A 14,906-nucleotide genomic window follows, 5' to 3' on the forward strand; every position below is an offset into this window, starting at 1 on the left:
TCTGAAAACATAAGTTTACACTTTAAATTAACCTATAACTCCTGCTGGAACATGTAGGATTACACTGTTTTACAAAGAACATGCTCACCTTGTGAACGTAAGTAAACGGCAAAGTTTTTTTTTTTAAAGCTGACAAACAAACCAGTACACTACTACAGCCATTATTATTTTTTTTTATCATTATCAAGTCGAGAAGCCACTAGTCTTAGTCCATCATGTAATCACTATGACAGTTCTTCCCTCCCCCCTCCCAAGCCCAAAAGAGGCAACTGAATTTTCCCATGCTTTTTTTCATATAGAAATTTATAGTCTACTTAATTCTGAATCTTTTGACATCATATACATGTTCAAGATAATTTCGTGTTCTAAAGTTACAATCAGGCAAATAAATGTATCTATTTCATGATCCAGTTTCTTCATCTGTTCTTTTCATGCATACCAACTTTGACAAAAAAAACACTGTAGAAAAAATCCTGACAGATCAATTCTGGTTTTTTTGTTTGTTTGATTGTTTGTTTTGGTTTTTTTTTTATGTTAATCTGCGATTTTAAAACTTTCTGAAAGTACATAAATGCAAAAAATGATAAATTCTGACGGAAGTCGGGTTTTTTCTCGTGTGCTGCGTCATAGAAATCCAGTGTGTGTGCTGTATACCTTGTCAGCCAGGAGATCCACCTCTGACTGAGAGCACTTCCATGGGAACTCTTCTTGGGTCTCTCCTGCCTCCTCGTCCAGCAGCCAGGGACTCAGAGCACTGGTGAACATCTGGATGCTGCAAGGAGACAACACTGTCCATGACAACACGCGGACACCACAGTCTGGGTCTGAACACCCTATGGGTGGTTATCAAAAAAGACAACAACAAGAAACAAACAAAACAACAACAACAAAAAACACCAAAAAAGATTCCTGTGATTTTTTTTTATCTTTCAAGTATTGTAATCTATCCTGCATGTATCCTATATGTCGCTGACCTTGCACACTTATCTTGCATGTGGATTCTGATTACAGTACTCAGAATGCCGTTTCAAACACTCATTTACAAATGGTTTGAATGTACTTTTTCTTGTACTTCTACAGCCAGACAGAAAACTCATTTGAAATATATCATTTAAAAAGTCATTATCATTACTATATCCAAAAATTGTGTGAGGTGTGATGAAGCAAAAACAAAATGAAAAAAACAATCAGGCTATGAGAGTCAAGGATTAAACAACAATGAAGGGAGGGTAACTTTCTCCATATGCAAGGTACACCACTTCAAGTCAATGCTGCTAATGCTACCGGTTCAGCTAGCACACAGGTAAACAAAAGGTACACTGGAACAAACCCACCAAGGAAATGTCTGGGGTTGTTCCATTGTACCTTTTATTTACCTGTGTGGAAGCGTACGCAGCACTGGTGTACCTTGTAGATGGAGAAAGTTATCGCTCTTTACTGTTGTTTGAATTGAAGCAAACGAACAAACAAACGGTGGAGTGCCGACCTCTCAGGCTTGGGCGCCTTGTTGACCTCTGGCAGCACCTCCACTGTCTTCGTCTCCAGGCGGAACTTCTTCATCATGCCCACCAACCTGAAAGCAGGATTACCACACGTCACATTCAGTGTATGCACAGGTATATTTGTCTACCTATCACAGTGGATTTCTTTGTGTACCTATCAGAGTGGATTTCTTCTACAGAATTTTGCCAGAGGACAACACTTTCATGCTATGGGTTCTTTTTCAGCATGCCATGTCCATGCTGCAAATGAGACCTTGTGTTATCATCTCATCCAAACTGTTTGACGGTCAGTTCGATTTTCCTGTCAAAGAAGATGTACTGTATTGTACTGTACTGTAAGGGAGAGAGCCGGATTCAAACCCATACCCTCGCGGACTCTGCATTGGCAGAAGAGCATCTTAACCATTCTGCCACCTTCCTCCTTGAAGGTAGCTACTGGTCAAGGGTTTAATTAAAAGTCTAAGAATTTTCCAGACCCTGATGGGAAAAACATAGTTTCCCAAGACATTTCCAGCCCTGGGAATAGTTCCCTCATTTTTCCAAGACTTTGCCGCACACACTCTCTCTCTCTTTCTGGGTGTTGCCACACACACTCTCACTCTCTTTCTGGGTGTTGCCACACACACTCTCTCTCTCTTTCTGGGTGTTGCCGCACACACTCTCTCTTTCTGGGTGTTGCCACACACACTCTCTCTCTTTCTGGGTGTTGCCACACACACTCTCTCTCTCTTTCTGGGTGTTGCCACACACACTCTCACTCTCTTTCTGGGTGTTGCCACACACACTCTCTCTCTCTTTCTGGGTGTTGCCGCACACACTCTCTCTTTCTGGGTGTTGCTACACACACTCTCACTCTCTTTCTGGGTGTTGCCACACACACTCTCTCTCTCTTTCTGGGTGTAACCGCACACACTCTCTCTTTCTGGCTGTTGCCGCACACTCTCTTTCTGGGTGTAACCACACACACTCTCTCTCTCTTTCTGGGTGTTGCCGCACACACACTCTCTCTCTTTCTGGGTGTAACCACACACTCTCTCTCTCTTTCTGGGTGTAACCGCACACACTCTCTCTCTTTCTGGGTGTAACCACACACTCTCTCTCTCTTTCTGGGTGTAACCGCACACACTCTCTCTCTTTCTGGGTGTAAACACACACTCTCTCTCTCTTTCTGGGTGTACACACACACTCTCTCTCTCTGGGTGTTGCCACACACTCTCTCTCTCTCCCTCAGGGTTTTACCAAAAACCCACACACCATCTGGACGCTGGCCACAGACACACACCCTCATTGGGTCTTGTCGAAAACCCACTCTTTGAGAGTATTGTCACACACATACACTCTGAGTCTTGTCGAAAACCCACTCTTTGAGGGTATTGTCACACGCATACACTCTGAGTCTTGTCGAAAACCCACTCTTTGAGGGTATTGTCACACGCATACACTCTGAGTCTTGTCGAAAACCCACTCTTTGAGGGTATTGTCACACACATACACTCTGAGTCTTGTCGAAAACCCACTCTTTGAGGGTATTGTCACACGCATACACTCTGAGTCTTGTCGAAAACCCACTCTTTGAGGGTATTGTCACATACATACACTCTGAGTCTTGTCAAAAACCCACTCTTTGAGGGTATTGTCACACACATACACTCTGAGTCTTGTCGAAAACCCACTCTTTGAGGGTATTGTCACATACATACACTCTGAGTCTTGTCGAAAAACCCACTCTTTCAGAGTATTACCACACACATACACTCTCTGTCTGGGTGGGTCTTGTTGAAAACCCACACTTTCAGTTTCAGAGTATTGCCACTCATTCACCCTGGGTTTTGTTGATAACCCACATTCTCACAGTATTGCTGCATACACACACACACACACTGACTCTCCAGGTCATTTTGAAAACCCATATTTTTTAGAGTACTGCCACCTACCTTCTCTGGGTTTTGTTGAAAACCCACTCTCATGGTACTGCCACTCACTCTCTCAGGGTTTTGTTGAAAACCCACACTCTAAGAGTACTGCCACTCACTCTCTCCGAGTTTTGTTGTAAAAACCCACACTTCCAGAGTATTGCCTCTAATTCGATCTTGGTCTTGTTGAAAAACTCACACTCTCACGGTATTGCCAAACACACAGACTGACTCTCTGGGTCTTGTTGAAAAACCTACACTCTAAAGAGTATCGCCGTACACACACACACACACACACACACACACACACCACACACACACACACACACACACTCACTCTCTCTGGGTCTTGTCGATATCTCCCTTCTTGCTGCCCGGCACAAAGATGCGGATCTGGCACTTCTTCCAGACCCGCTGCCGCAGCAGGTGAGGGATGAGCAGTGTCAGCCCCCCATCGTCGTACAGCCACCAGATGTCAATGGTCCCCCGCGGAACCTTCTTCACGTCAAAGCGGTTCATGGCGTGCACGAGATCCGTGTTGACAGCCCCAGCGTTGCCTCCCTTGGGCTCCTGGATCTCCACCACCATGTCCTTCTTCCGCTTGCGGGGGGAGGACTTGTTGCTGCTGTCCCCGCCCCCTCGCCGGGCCCCGATGCCGTTCTTGGAGTAGCGGCCGTTGGGCACCACCACCTCCACCTCATGGTTGTCCTGGTCCAGGTCGCTGGAGTCCAACTCTGCAACAAGAAAGGGGTGGGTGTCATGACTTAAGTTGCACAGGTACCCCCCCTTCCCACCCCCCCTTGCCCTGGTCCTGTATAACTTGCTCACATCTTAAAGTTTTTTGTGGACGACATGCTCCATTCAAAATTCAAACCTAGCTCTAGTCCTGTAAAGTGAAAGCAAGGGAGGTAACCTAGAGCACAAGTTGTACGTATTACCCTCCCTGCTCTAGCCCTGTATCGCTCACTCACATCTCAAGTTTGCAGACACGCTCAATTCTAGACACGCTCCATTCAGTTTCAGAGTAAAACATGGGAGATTACCCTAGAATATGAGTTCTACTTGTACCCTACTATATCCCTGTATCACTCATATCTGATGTTTGTTGACTCACTCCATTCAATTTTAACACTAAGCAAGGGAGAACCACAGTACAAAAGTGTACCACACCATAGGTCTGTTATCACTCTCATATCTGAAGTTTGTGGACACACAATCAAATTTGAAGTGAAGCAAATCGAAAAGAAAAAGAAAAAGAAAAAAAAAGCCAACATATCAGCAAAGCACAGTGTGCATCTGTTAACAAACGTCATTTACTGGAATGCACAAAATCACTCTATGAAACATCAAGCTAAAACTGAGCAAACAAACAAAAATGATTACAAATGCAAGCTTACTTTATGACAGAACTGTTCTTTCGAAGCAAGACAGATCAACACAAGTAACTAACATTCCATTCTAGCATTTAGTCTCAACTGTATCTAATCTCACTCATTAAGTCTTCTAAGGAATTATTCAGCAACACATGTATTACTGTTCTCATCATCAATAAATCAAAATGCACAATACAAAAGACAAGGTCTATCAGTTTTATCTTCAAAGCTGAAAGATTATGCCAACAAAAAAAGCATTTAAAAATAAATTCTGATTCTGAACTAGGTTAAGATCGAGACATGCTAAAGAATTACAATCATACGAGAAAATCTAATACGCATACTTTCTTCAGTATTGCACCTTATACTGCCAATAGATAAAACACTGTTCTAAAGCGCAAGGCTAGCAGACCACACTGGATGGATCCCCACTGAGTGTATAATAGCTGCTATCTCATCTAACATATATAACCCTGAAATAAAAGCAAGCTTAACAATTCACTTACACTACAGGAGTACAGACCTCTGCACAGTGGACCAAACATGACATTTGTTCCCCATTTTGAGTTTGAACAAACCAACCTTCACATGATATAGAAAGTCACCATATGCAGTAAACTCTAAATGAAACCCAAAATATACCATATAAAAGAAGTTTTTATGTCCATTAATTCCAGCATATTACAACAACCCTAGATTAAAACAAATAAGGATACAGAGTTTTTGAATATCATTCAAGGAGAAAAAATAAATCTTTCCAAAACAGCAGAAAAAGGTCACATTTTAAATGGCAATAAATGTTAAAAAGGGCAAAAACGAATTGCTATAATCAATGTGACACTGACACAGTAAATACTTTCATTTAAAGTTTGTTCCATGGCTGTAACTAATCTTCATATACACTTTCACTCAAGTCTGGCCCGCTGTGATAACATTTCCATGTTACATGTTAGTATCACAGAGTTAGTTACAGGTATACATGAAATGAGGGTTAAAAGAACAAAAGAAAAAAAACTGACACAACTAACAAAAACTACTTGCTAGTAACGATTAATTTAAAAAAAAATTTTTTTTTACTATGTTATTTCAAGCTCTTCATTCTGATGTCTGTAAGACTCCTAGTCACCAATGGAAAAAAAAGAAGAAAGTGTTATACTATACATGTGTGTCACATTTGTTCAAAAAGAAAATCATTTTATCGTATTTTAAGGTAGCAGCTCCATGTCCTTAACATAAACCCTATGTGCTGATCAGATGCTTTTCTGGAAACAAAAATAAAAATGAGACTGCAAAACTTCTAAGGAAAAATCATCAGAACATATATTGTTTTTAAGAAATAAACTCTTGTACATTTACTAACATTCACCTCCCACAAAAATCCAACCTCCACTTAACAGGACTAACAAATGTGATGATAAAACCGGAAACTCAAAAACCACCCGGTTTTTCATTCAACAAATCTGTCAGTCCTCCCTCTTCCAGTTCTGCCTTTCCAACTAGTCATGAGTCATGATGACATACATCAGCCTTGCTCCCAGAAACCTGTCTGCAATTTGTCCTGACCAGCTTTAACCCCTCCACTACAACTGAACCTTGGTGAAATATAATCAGTGTGGTAAAAAAAAAAAAAAGAACAAAAAAAGAGGCTATTTTCTGAGTATTGAAAATCTGGTGGCTATTTTCTGAGTATTGATAAGCTGTGCTATTGATTTTGCTGAAATATAATGCAGTCCGGAGAAGAAAAAGGTCTAAAAAAAGAATGCTGACTGACATTCTAACCTGTATGCTGAATCAGTGATAAGAAACTCTAGGGAGAGCTGGACAGTACAAGGTCTTCAGAGAAGAAGCCCCCCTCAGTCAAGTGTTTCAGCCCTAAACTCCTTACACTCAAAGGGGCCGGGCTGCACCCAGGTCACGACTCCTGGATGCCCTTGTTTAGCCGCCTTTTCTTGTTTTTCTTTTTTTTCCCTGGTCCTCAGCAAGTTCGAACCTGCACCTCCTGGGTGGTCGCCACTTCAGGACTGAGTCACTTTTTCTGGCAGAAGTTTTAACCAATGAGCCATCGTACGCCCAGTTTGAGTAGGGAAATTTTAATCCTTATCAAGTTTACTATCATTTCTCCTTCACTGACAAGCATACCTGTCAGCAGCAGTCAAGGGAGGGGGGGTAATCAAAACAGCAGTCAAGGGAGGGGGGGTAATAACAAGTTATTTGGAAGACTCCTGTGATCTCTTGAGATGTGACTGGGAAAAAGAAATCAACATTCTCAAGTTGTGACTGATGTGTGACATCTTTAGGGTGTTTATTTTCTGAATTTCTGGTGTTAAAAGCCTTCCATCAGACATTTTTTACACATTAGAATTAGTTTTTTTGTGAGTGAACAATTCTGGGTGGTGATTTACAATTGCATTAAAAAAAGCACAGTTAAATGTGAAAAAGTGTCTTAAGTGCGGTGTCATGGAAATGGCTTTTAGTATGCGTTAATCATTTTTAGTAAGATCACTACATTATTCACTGAGGCATTTACCAGACACACAGCACACACATATACAGATACACAGATTTACATTCACACACACAAAGTGCACAATGCCACGGTCAACAGGACATGAAACACTGATTAATCTAAATGAAAAATGTCCTGAACCAATAAATGCGGTACAAGACCTCAGTTTACCGTCTCAACCGAATGACCACGATGGCCAGCCCAATGTCTAGAAGAGATGGGGGTTAAACCCTCAGACTGTTCATACCAACCAAATGCATGGACACTCACTTCTTAATCAGGCATTTTCCCACTTGGTGTGAAAATTTCTACGTGTAAAATTGCACTCAAACCCATGGACACTCGCTTCCTAGTTGTGCGCATTGACCACTACACCACAGCTCCAATTTTGTTCCCCCCTCCTGCCCCCATCCTTTCAATCTTCAAGGAAAGATAACTTTGGTCTGGAATCTGGACCATGCTGCCTGGAGTGAAGAAAAAGCTTGAAAATTCAGATCCAAAACATCACCACCACCAGCAGATCAGTTTGTATGTATGGAATATCTTTTTTTTTCTTTTTTTTAAATATTGAAGATAACAGTTTGTTGGTAAAAAAAAAAAAAAAAAAAGAAAAAAAAAAGAAGAGAAAAATGTGTTTAATAGACAAGAGGGGGGAAAAAGTTAACAATTCACCCACCAATGATCCATTGCAGAAAAAAAACAAAAAAACATTAACCCAACTGAGATCAGTTACAGAAAAAAAAACCACAATCAACCCACCAGATACCAGTTACAGAAAGAAAATTAAAAAAAATACCCATCAGTGACCAAGTACAGAAAAAACAATTAGCCTACATTAAAACATATCAGTAAAATGAAATGAACCATGCTGATCCAGAAATGTGGGTCTAATGATTTTTCTTTCAACAATTCCACCATGACTTTTCATCAAGTCAAACCTGTATCCAAAACATAATGAGCCATTGTTCGTGTATTACTGAAACACTTTGTTGATACAATCTGCTTGACAGAAATGCAAAGCTTGTAGTATCTGTACTGGATGATTTTCTACCAGTCTGTTCTTGTTTTTCCGAAAATGGGAAAGAAAAACAAAACAATCGATCGTGACTGTTAACAATAAAAGAATGTGTGACGTTCCCTCTCATGAACACACGCATGTAAGCATACAAATTCCACATCCTCCACTTAAGCACTGAACAGCTGCAAATGCTCATCACAGTTCACTTTTCATTTACTTATTCTGGAAATGAGCAGAATTATTGTTTTACCACAAGCATACTCACAAACAGTCACACAAACAAAGCAGCAGCAGCAGAAATTTTGTCAACAAAGAAAAACACAATTTGTTCATTTATGACAGACGCTTTGTCACATTCCTCCTTTTGCAAACAATGCACTCAATACAATGCAACATATTCTGTGCAGATGAAAGCTTTGCTTCGTGCTGTGCAAAAAGAAAGTGTCGCTCTACGCTGTACATCTCCCATGCTGATCTATGCTGGATTCGGCATCCAGCACATCTGCATGCAATGCAGATTAACGCCAACATCTGCATTCAGACAGTTCCATGCAAAAATCAAAGCTTGCTTCCCGTGCAGTGCAAAGACTACTGAACTATCCAACAGAGTTCCATTCTACAGCATGCAATAAGAACGAACATAAAATCAAATAAAATATGTATATACAATAAACCAAAAAACCCAAAAAAACAACAAGTATTAAAAACAATATAAAATAAAAAATTAAAAATATAAAGAATAATAATAATATAAACACCACTAAACGCAGGCAAAACAAAAAGAAATGAAAAAGAAGCTGTAAACAAGAAGGAAACAAAAAAAAACCAAAAAAAAAAATCCACAAACTGGTAGTCGTGTCAGATTTATGTCCGTCAGAGGGTGACTCTTCCTTTGTTTCGTTGTCATCGTTGTTGCCCTCCTCATCGATCTCTTCAACGCCGCTCTCCTCTGCAACCACGACAGCTGAGAATGCTCAAGGTTGGTCACAGTCACCCCCACAGTGAACACCTCGCCCACACGTTTACCCACAGGCAATTGCACCCTCAATGACTTGATCATGTTTGTGAAGCTACATTATCTGAGGCTTTCACAATGGATATGAAGTTTGTGGGACAACATTCTGAGGCTTTCACGGTCGATATGGAGTTTATGGGGCAACATTATCTGAGGCTTTCACAGTGGATATGAAGTTTGTGGGACAACATTATCTGAGGCTTTCACAATGGATATGAAGTTTGTGGGACAACATTATCTGAGGTTTTTACAATGGATATGAAAATTGTGGGACAACATTATCTGAGGCTTTCACAGTGGATATGAAGTTTGTGGGACAACATTATCTGAGGCTTCCACAATGGATATGAAGTTTGTGGGACAACATTATCTGAGGTTTTTACAATGGATATGAAAATTGTGGGACAACATTATCTGAGGCTTTTACAATGGATATGAAAATGGTGGGACAACATTATCTGAGGCTTTTACAATGGATATGAAAATTGTGGGACAACATTATATGAAGCTTTCACAATGGATATGAAGTTTGTGGGACAACATTCTCAGGGTTTCATGATTTATATGGAGTTTATGGGGCTACATTATCTGAGGCTTTCACAGTGGTCACATGGACAACATTATTAGGCTTTCACAATGGATATGGTGTTTGTGGGGCTACATTCTCTGAGGCTTTAACGGTGGATACAGTGTGGCTACATTAGCTCAGGCTTTAACAATGATATATGGTTTGTGAGAGTACATTATCTGAGGCTTTCACAATGGGTATGCAATTTGTGGGGCTACATTATCTGAGGCTTTCACAATGGGTATGCAATTTGTGGGGCTACATTATCTGAGGCTTTCACAATGGGTATGCAATTTGTGGGGCTACATTATCTGAGGCTTTCACAATGGGTATGCAATTTGTGGGGCTACATTATCTGAGGCTTTCACAATGGGTATGCAATTTGTGGGGCTACATTATCTGAGGCTTTCACAATGGGTATGCAATTTGTGGGGCTACATTATCTGAGGCTTTCACAATGGGTATGCAATTTGTGGGGCTACATTATCTGAGGCTTTCACAATGGGTATGGAATTTGTGGGGCTACATTATCTGAGGCTTTCACAATGGGTATGGAATTTGTGGGGCTACATTATCTGAGGCTTTCACAATGGGTATGGAATTTGTGGGGCTACATTAGCTCAGGCTTTAACAATGGTGTATGGTTTGTGGGGATACATTATCTCAGACTCTCACAATGGATATGGAGTTAGTGGGGGGTACATTTTATGTGAGGCTTTCACAATGGATACATAGTTCCAAGGGGAGATACCGTCTGAGACTTTCACAATGGATACAGAGTTTGTGGGTGTTTTTTTTTATCTGAGGCTTTCACAATGGATATAGAATCTGTGGGGGTACATTATCTGAGGATTTAAGTGGATACGGAGCTTATGGGGCTACATTATCTCAGGCTTTCACAATGGATGCAGAGTTTGTGAGGATAAATTATCTGAGGCTTCACAATGGATACAGAGTTTGTGGGGGTACATTATCTGTATTTGTATTTCTTTTTATCACAACAAATTTCTCTGTGTGAAATTCGGGCTGTTCTCCCGAGGGAGAGTGAGTTGCTATGCTACAGCGCCACCTTTTTTTCTTTTTTTTTTCCTGTGTGCATTTTTTGTTGTTGTCCCCCCCCCCCCCCCCACCCCCCATCAAAGTGGATTTTTCTACAGAATTTTGCCAGAAATGGAAATTTTCTTCCTAAAATTACATTTAAATAACATACTTACCGTGACCCACTAGTGTAGACTCCGGCAGGGGTCTGATTCCTGTCCTGTGCAAACTACTATCCGCCCATGTGGAGAAAACAAAAGTAACTATGGCCAATAACCTCCCGTAGTAGGTTACCTCCCCATTGCACCCCTGACTAGCGCCCTCTTTTTAACAACCCTTTTGTTGCTGCGAGTTCTTTTACTTGCTCTAAGTGCATGTTGCACACGGGACCTTGGTTTATCATCTCATCCGAACGACTAGCATCCAGACCACCACTCAAGGTCTAATGGAGGGGAGAGAAAATATCGGCAGCTGAGCCGTGATTCAAACCAGCGCACTCAGATTCTCTCGCTTCCTAGGCGGACATGTTACCTCTAGGCCATCACTCCACTGCTATGTACGAGGTGCATGGCGTGGTCAGCTAAATAACAACAAGGGGAGGCAGGGGGAGAGGCAGGGAGACAAACAGGGGGGAAAGGGGAAGGGTACATGTATGCACTTTAAACTTATACAAGATGGTTAAGAAACTGTCACTGACACAAACACATGTGTCATTCTGTATCAACACATACATGACGAAACCTGAGATGACAATATAGAGAGAGAGGTGAAGGGTCAAGAATGCTGATTAACTTCTCAATTCGTTTTTGTTCACGATTTGATGAATATGCTACAGCCATCACAAATAACAGACTTTCCCCTCACTGTAAGCTGCAATGAAAGGTGTGGATCCAGTAACAGATGTGACCATAAAGAGATGAAAAATCACCAACACGTCATTTTGTGGACACTTGTACAATATCAAATGTTACACCACAGTTGGTGATTTATCAATCTGTGCTCTCATCTTGTTATCAGAACTTGGCTAAACATTTCTGCCATTGGCAACTGTGAATACAGTTACTGGGAAAACACATATACTCATGAGCACATACACACACTCATCTACACACCCACACATATGCACACTCACACACATACACACAAATGCACACACCCATCTACACATACACGCACACACATATGCACATACACATACACACTCGTGCACACACATATTCTGTGATACTGCATGGCAAGCGATACACTAATTCTCACCAGAACTCTCATTTCCACACGTTTATTTCCTAAACCAGCTGTGCACTTACCTGTGAACTGATTCCTGAATCATGGACAAGACATTCTGGTATGAGGCTTCACCCTAATGTCTAAATGTTGTATCTCTTATCAACTCAAATAAAAACAAATCATAACAAGCAAAACATTTATACAAACAAACAAACAAAATTTTTTTATGAAAGTACAGAAACACATTTCCTCTTAGTGCTCAGCCTAAGAAAAACTCATTTTTTGCAGTTACACCGACACACAACAGTACATGCAAATAAAACACAAATGGAGGGGAGGAGTAAAAAAAAAAAGAAAGACAAAAAACAACATAATAAACATGTCAATGGGGGTTGATACACAAAAAGTGCAGTCAGATTTTTCTGAAGGCAGGCAGACTCACCGTCGTCCGTCTGTGGTGGCGAGGGGTCATTGGGGTCGTTGAAGATGGTGGCGTCCCCCTCGTCCATGCCCGAACCCAGCCCCTCCTTCACTCGCAGGATGCCAACCCCATAGTGCAGGTCAAAGGCATCGCTGAAAACACACACACACAGATGCCAACCCCATAGTGCAGGTCAAAGGCATCGCTGAAAACACACACACACAGATGCCAACCCCATAGTGCAGGTCAAAGGCATCGCTGAAAACACACACACACAGATGCCAACCCCATAGTGCAGGTCAAAGGCATCGCTGAAAACACACACACAGATGCCAACCCCATAGTGCAGGTCAAAGGCATCGCTGAAAACACACACACACAGATGCCAACCCCATAGTGCAGGTCAAAGGCATCGCTGAAAACACACACACACAGATGCCAACCCCTGTCAAGTGTTTGTAGGAACAATCAGGAAATTTGGTAGGAACAATCTGAATCTGGAAGGAACACTCAGACTCCGAGACATGTCAGCAAACATACATTTTACCTTCAAGCAGAGATGCCAACCCCTGTCAAGTGTTTGTAGGAACAATCAGGAAATTTGGTAGGAACATTCTGAGTTTGGTAGGTACATTTGGACTCTGAGACTTATCAGCAAACGGGCACAGACGTTGTTTGACCGAGATGTTCTCTCTTGTTTGGGCAAACAATTAAGTTGAATGGTCCACTCAATGCCGTTTCAATGTAGACACGCATGCCATTAGCTGAGCATCATCATGTGAAACCAAGGTCAGTAGTGACTGCCCTGGCCTCATGATCGATAAAGCTAGAGCGTCTGGGTAACCACTAATGCTACGACAGGAAAGCATGTGATCATGCCATGTAGTCGAAAATGAACATGTCAGAACAATTTAGATGTTGGCATAGCGTCGGAACAAACTGCGATCGAACATTACAAAATGCAGCGAAATTTTAACAGTTGGCATCTCTGCACACACCATTACGGTTCTGCTTGTTTGAAACACCCTTGCTGTTTGTTATGGTACTGGGTTGCGCATTGGGTTATGCTGGTGGTCATGCATCTGCTTAGTAGATGTGGTTTGTGTAGATGGATTTGTCCGTATGCAATGACGCCTCCTTGAGAAACTGACAGGCAGGGACTATATCACATCACAAATACAGTCATGATGTATAAACAAGTATCAGTTCCATGCAGACCATATTAAGTCACAAAGAAACACGAGCAAAAACACAACCCAAGGACCTATCATATTATTTTCGCTGCTTCCATTACTTTCTTGCATGCTGTAACGCAGATTTGTTCTTAATCAACACAGTTTCACAAAACCAGTTTCAACAGAACAGCAGAACAATGACTGACAAACAACAGCTGTGTATTCTGTTCCATCTGCTGACAGACTTGTCTAAATGGCCGTCAGAAGGACGAAGCACAAAGCCCTAGAAAATCCACTCACTGTAAGATGGAGAAGTACTGGTGCACATTCTCAGCAGTGTCTGTGGACCAGTTGCACTTGAAACCCATGATCAGCACGTTGGGTTTGAACTTGCCGATTCCCACGTTCTGCACACCCAGGGTTAACTTGTCAAGAACAATATAAATGAAAATGTAAATTATAACATGTTAAATTCTCAAGAACACTGTAACTGAATACATGCTAACTTGTAAAGAACACTAAAAACAAATACATGTTAATACATGTTAACTTGTAAAGAACTTGAAAAATGAATACATGTTAACTTGTCAAGAATACTATAAATGAATGCATGTTAACTCGTCAAGAACATGTTAACTTGTGAAGAACACTAAAAATGAATACATGTTAACTTGTGAAGAACACTATAAATGAATTTATGTTAACTCGTCAAGAACATGTTAACTTGTGAAGAACACTAAAAATGAATCCATGTAAATTTGTGAAGAACACTAAAAATGAATACAAATTAACTTGTCAAGAACATTATAAATGAATGCAATCTATCAAGAGAATGACAAAGGATCTCCAGTTTCTGAGGCACACAAAATATTGACGTGATGACAAAACTTGCTCAAAGTTCCACGCAAACTGCATCAAGCCACAAAGAAAGCGATATGTAAATATATTCCAGATATCTTATGAATAAATGTAAATTCTGTACATCTCAGTTTCTCAGGAAAAAAAAAAAAATGGCGCTCTCATAATGCGCTATCCCTTGGGGAGAGCAGCCCGAATTTCACACAGAGAAATCTGTTGTGCATATATATGCTTGCTGTGATTTTGTTGCTGGATGTGCTCCTTGTGTTGATCTGTATGCCTTTGTAATAAT

At 41.0% G+C, this 14,906-nt stretch overlaps 1 protein-coding gene across 3 annotated transcripts in view; it reads right to left on the reverse strand.

Annotated features, from left to right (window-relative positions):
• The window catches only part of LOC143297387 (solute carrier family 12 member 1-like), a 79,185-nt gene that overhangs the window by 16,617 nt on the left and 47,662 nt on the right, over positions 1 to 14,906 (reverse strand). For 2 of the 3 annotated variants that reach the window (XM_076609704.1, XM_076609706.1), the window contains 6 exons: positions 14,057 to 14,163; positions 12,603 to 12,733; positions 9,160 to 9,261; positions 3,753 to 4,149; positions 1,487 to 1,573; positions 655 to 772 (listed from right to left, as the gene is read on the reverse strand). In XM_076609704.1, coding sequence (XP_076465819.1) covers positions 655 to 772; positions 1,487 to 1,573; positions 3,753 to 4,149; positions 9,160 to 9,261; positions 12,603 to 12,733; positions 14,057 to 14,163 — 942 coding nt within the window. The remainder of the gene's footprint in view (positions 1 to 654; positions 773 to 1,486; positions 1,574 to 3,752; positions 4,150 to 9,159; positions 9,262 to 12,602; positions 12,734 to 14,056; positions 14,164 to 14,906) is intronic. The other variant, XM_076609705.1, reaches the window with a different exon arrangement.

The sequence above is a fragment of the Babylonia areolata genome, chromosome 22 (genome assembly GCF_041734735.1).
Source record: "Babylonia areolata isolate BAREFJ2019XMU chromosome 22, ASM4173473v1, whole genome shotgun sequence".
In the NCBI taxonomy this organism is placed as follows: domain Eukaryota; kingdom Metazoa; phylum Mollusca; class Gastropoda; order Neogastropoda; family Buccinidae; genus Babylonia; species Babylonia areolata.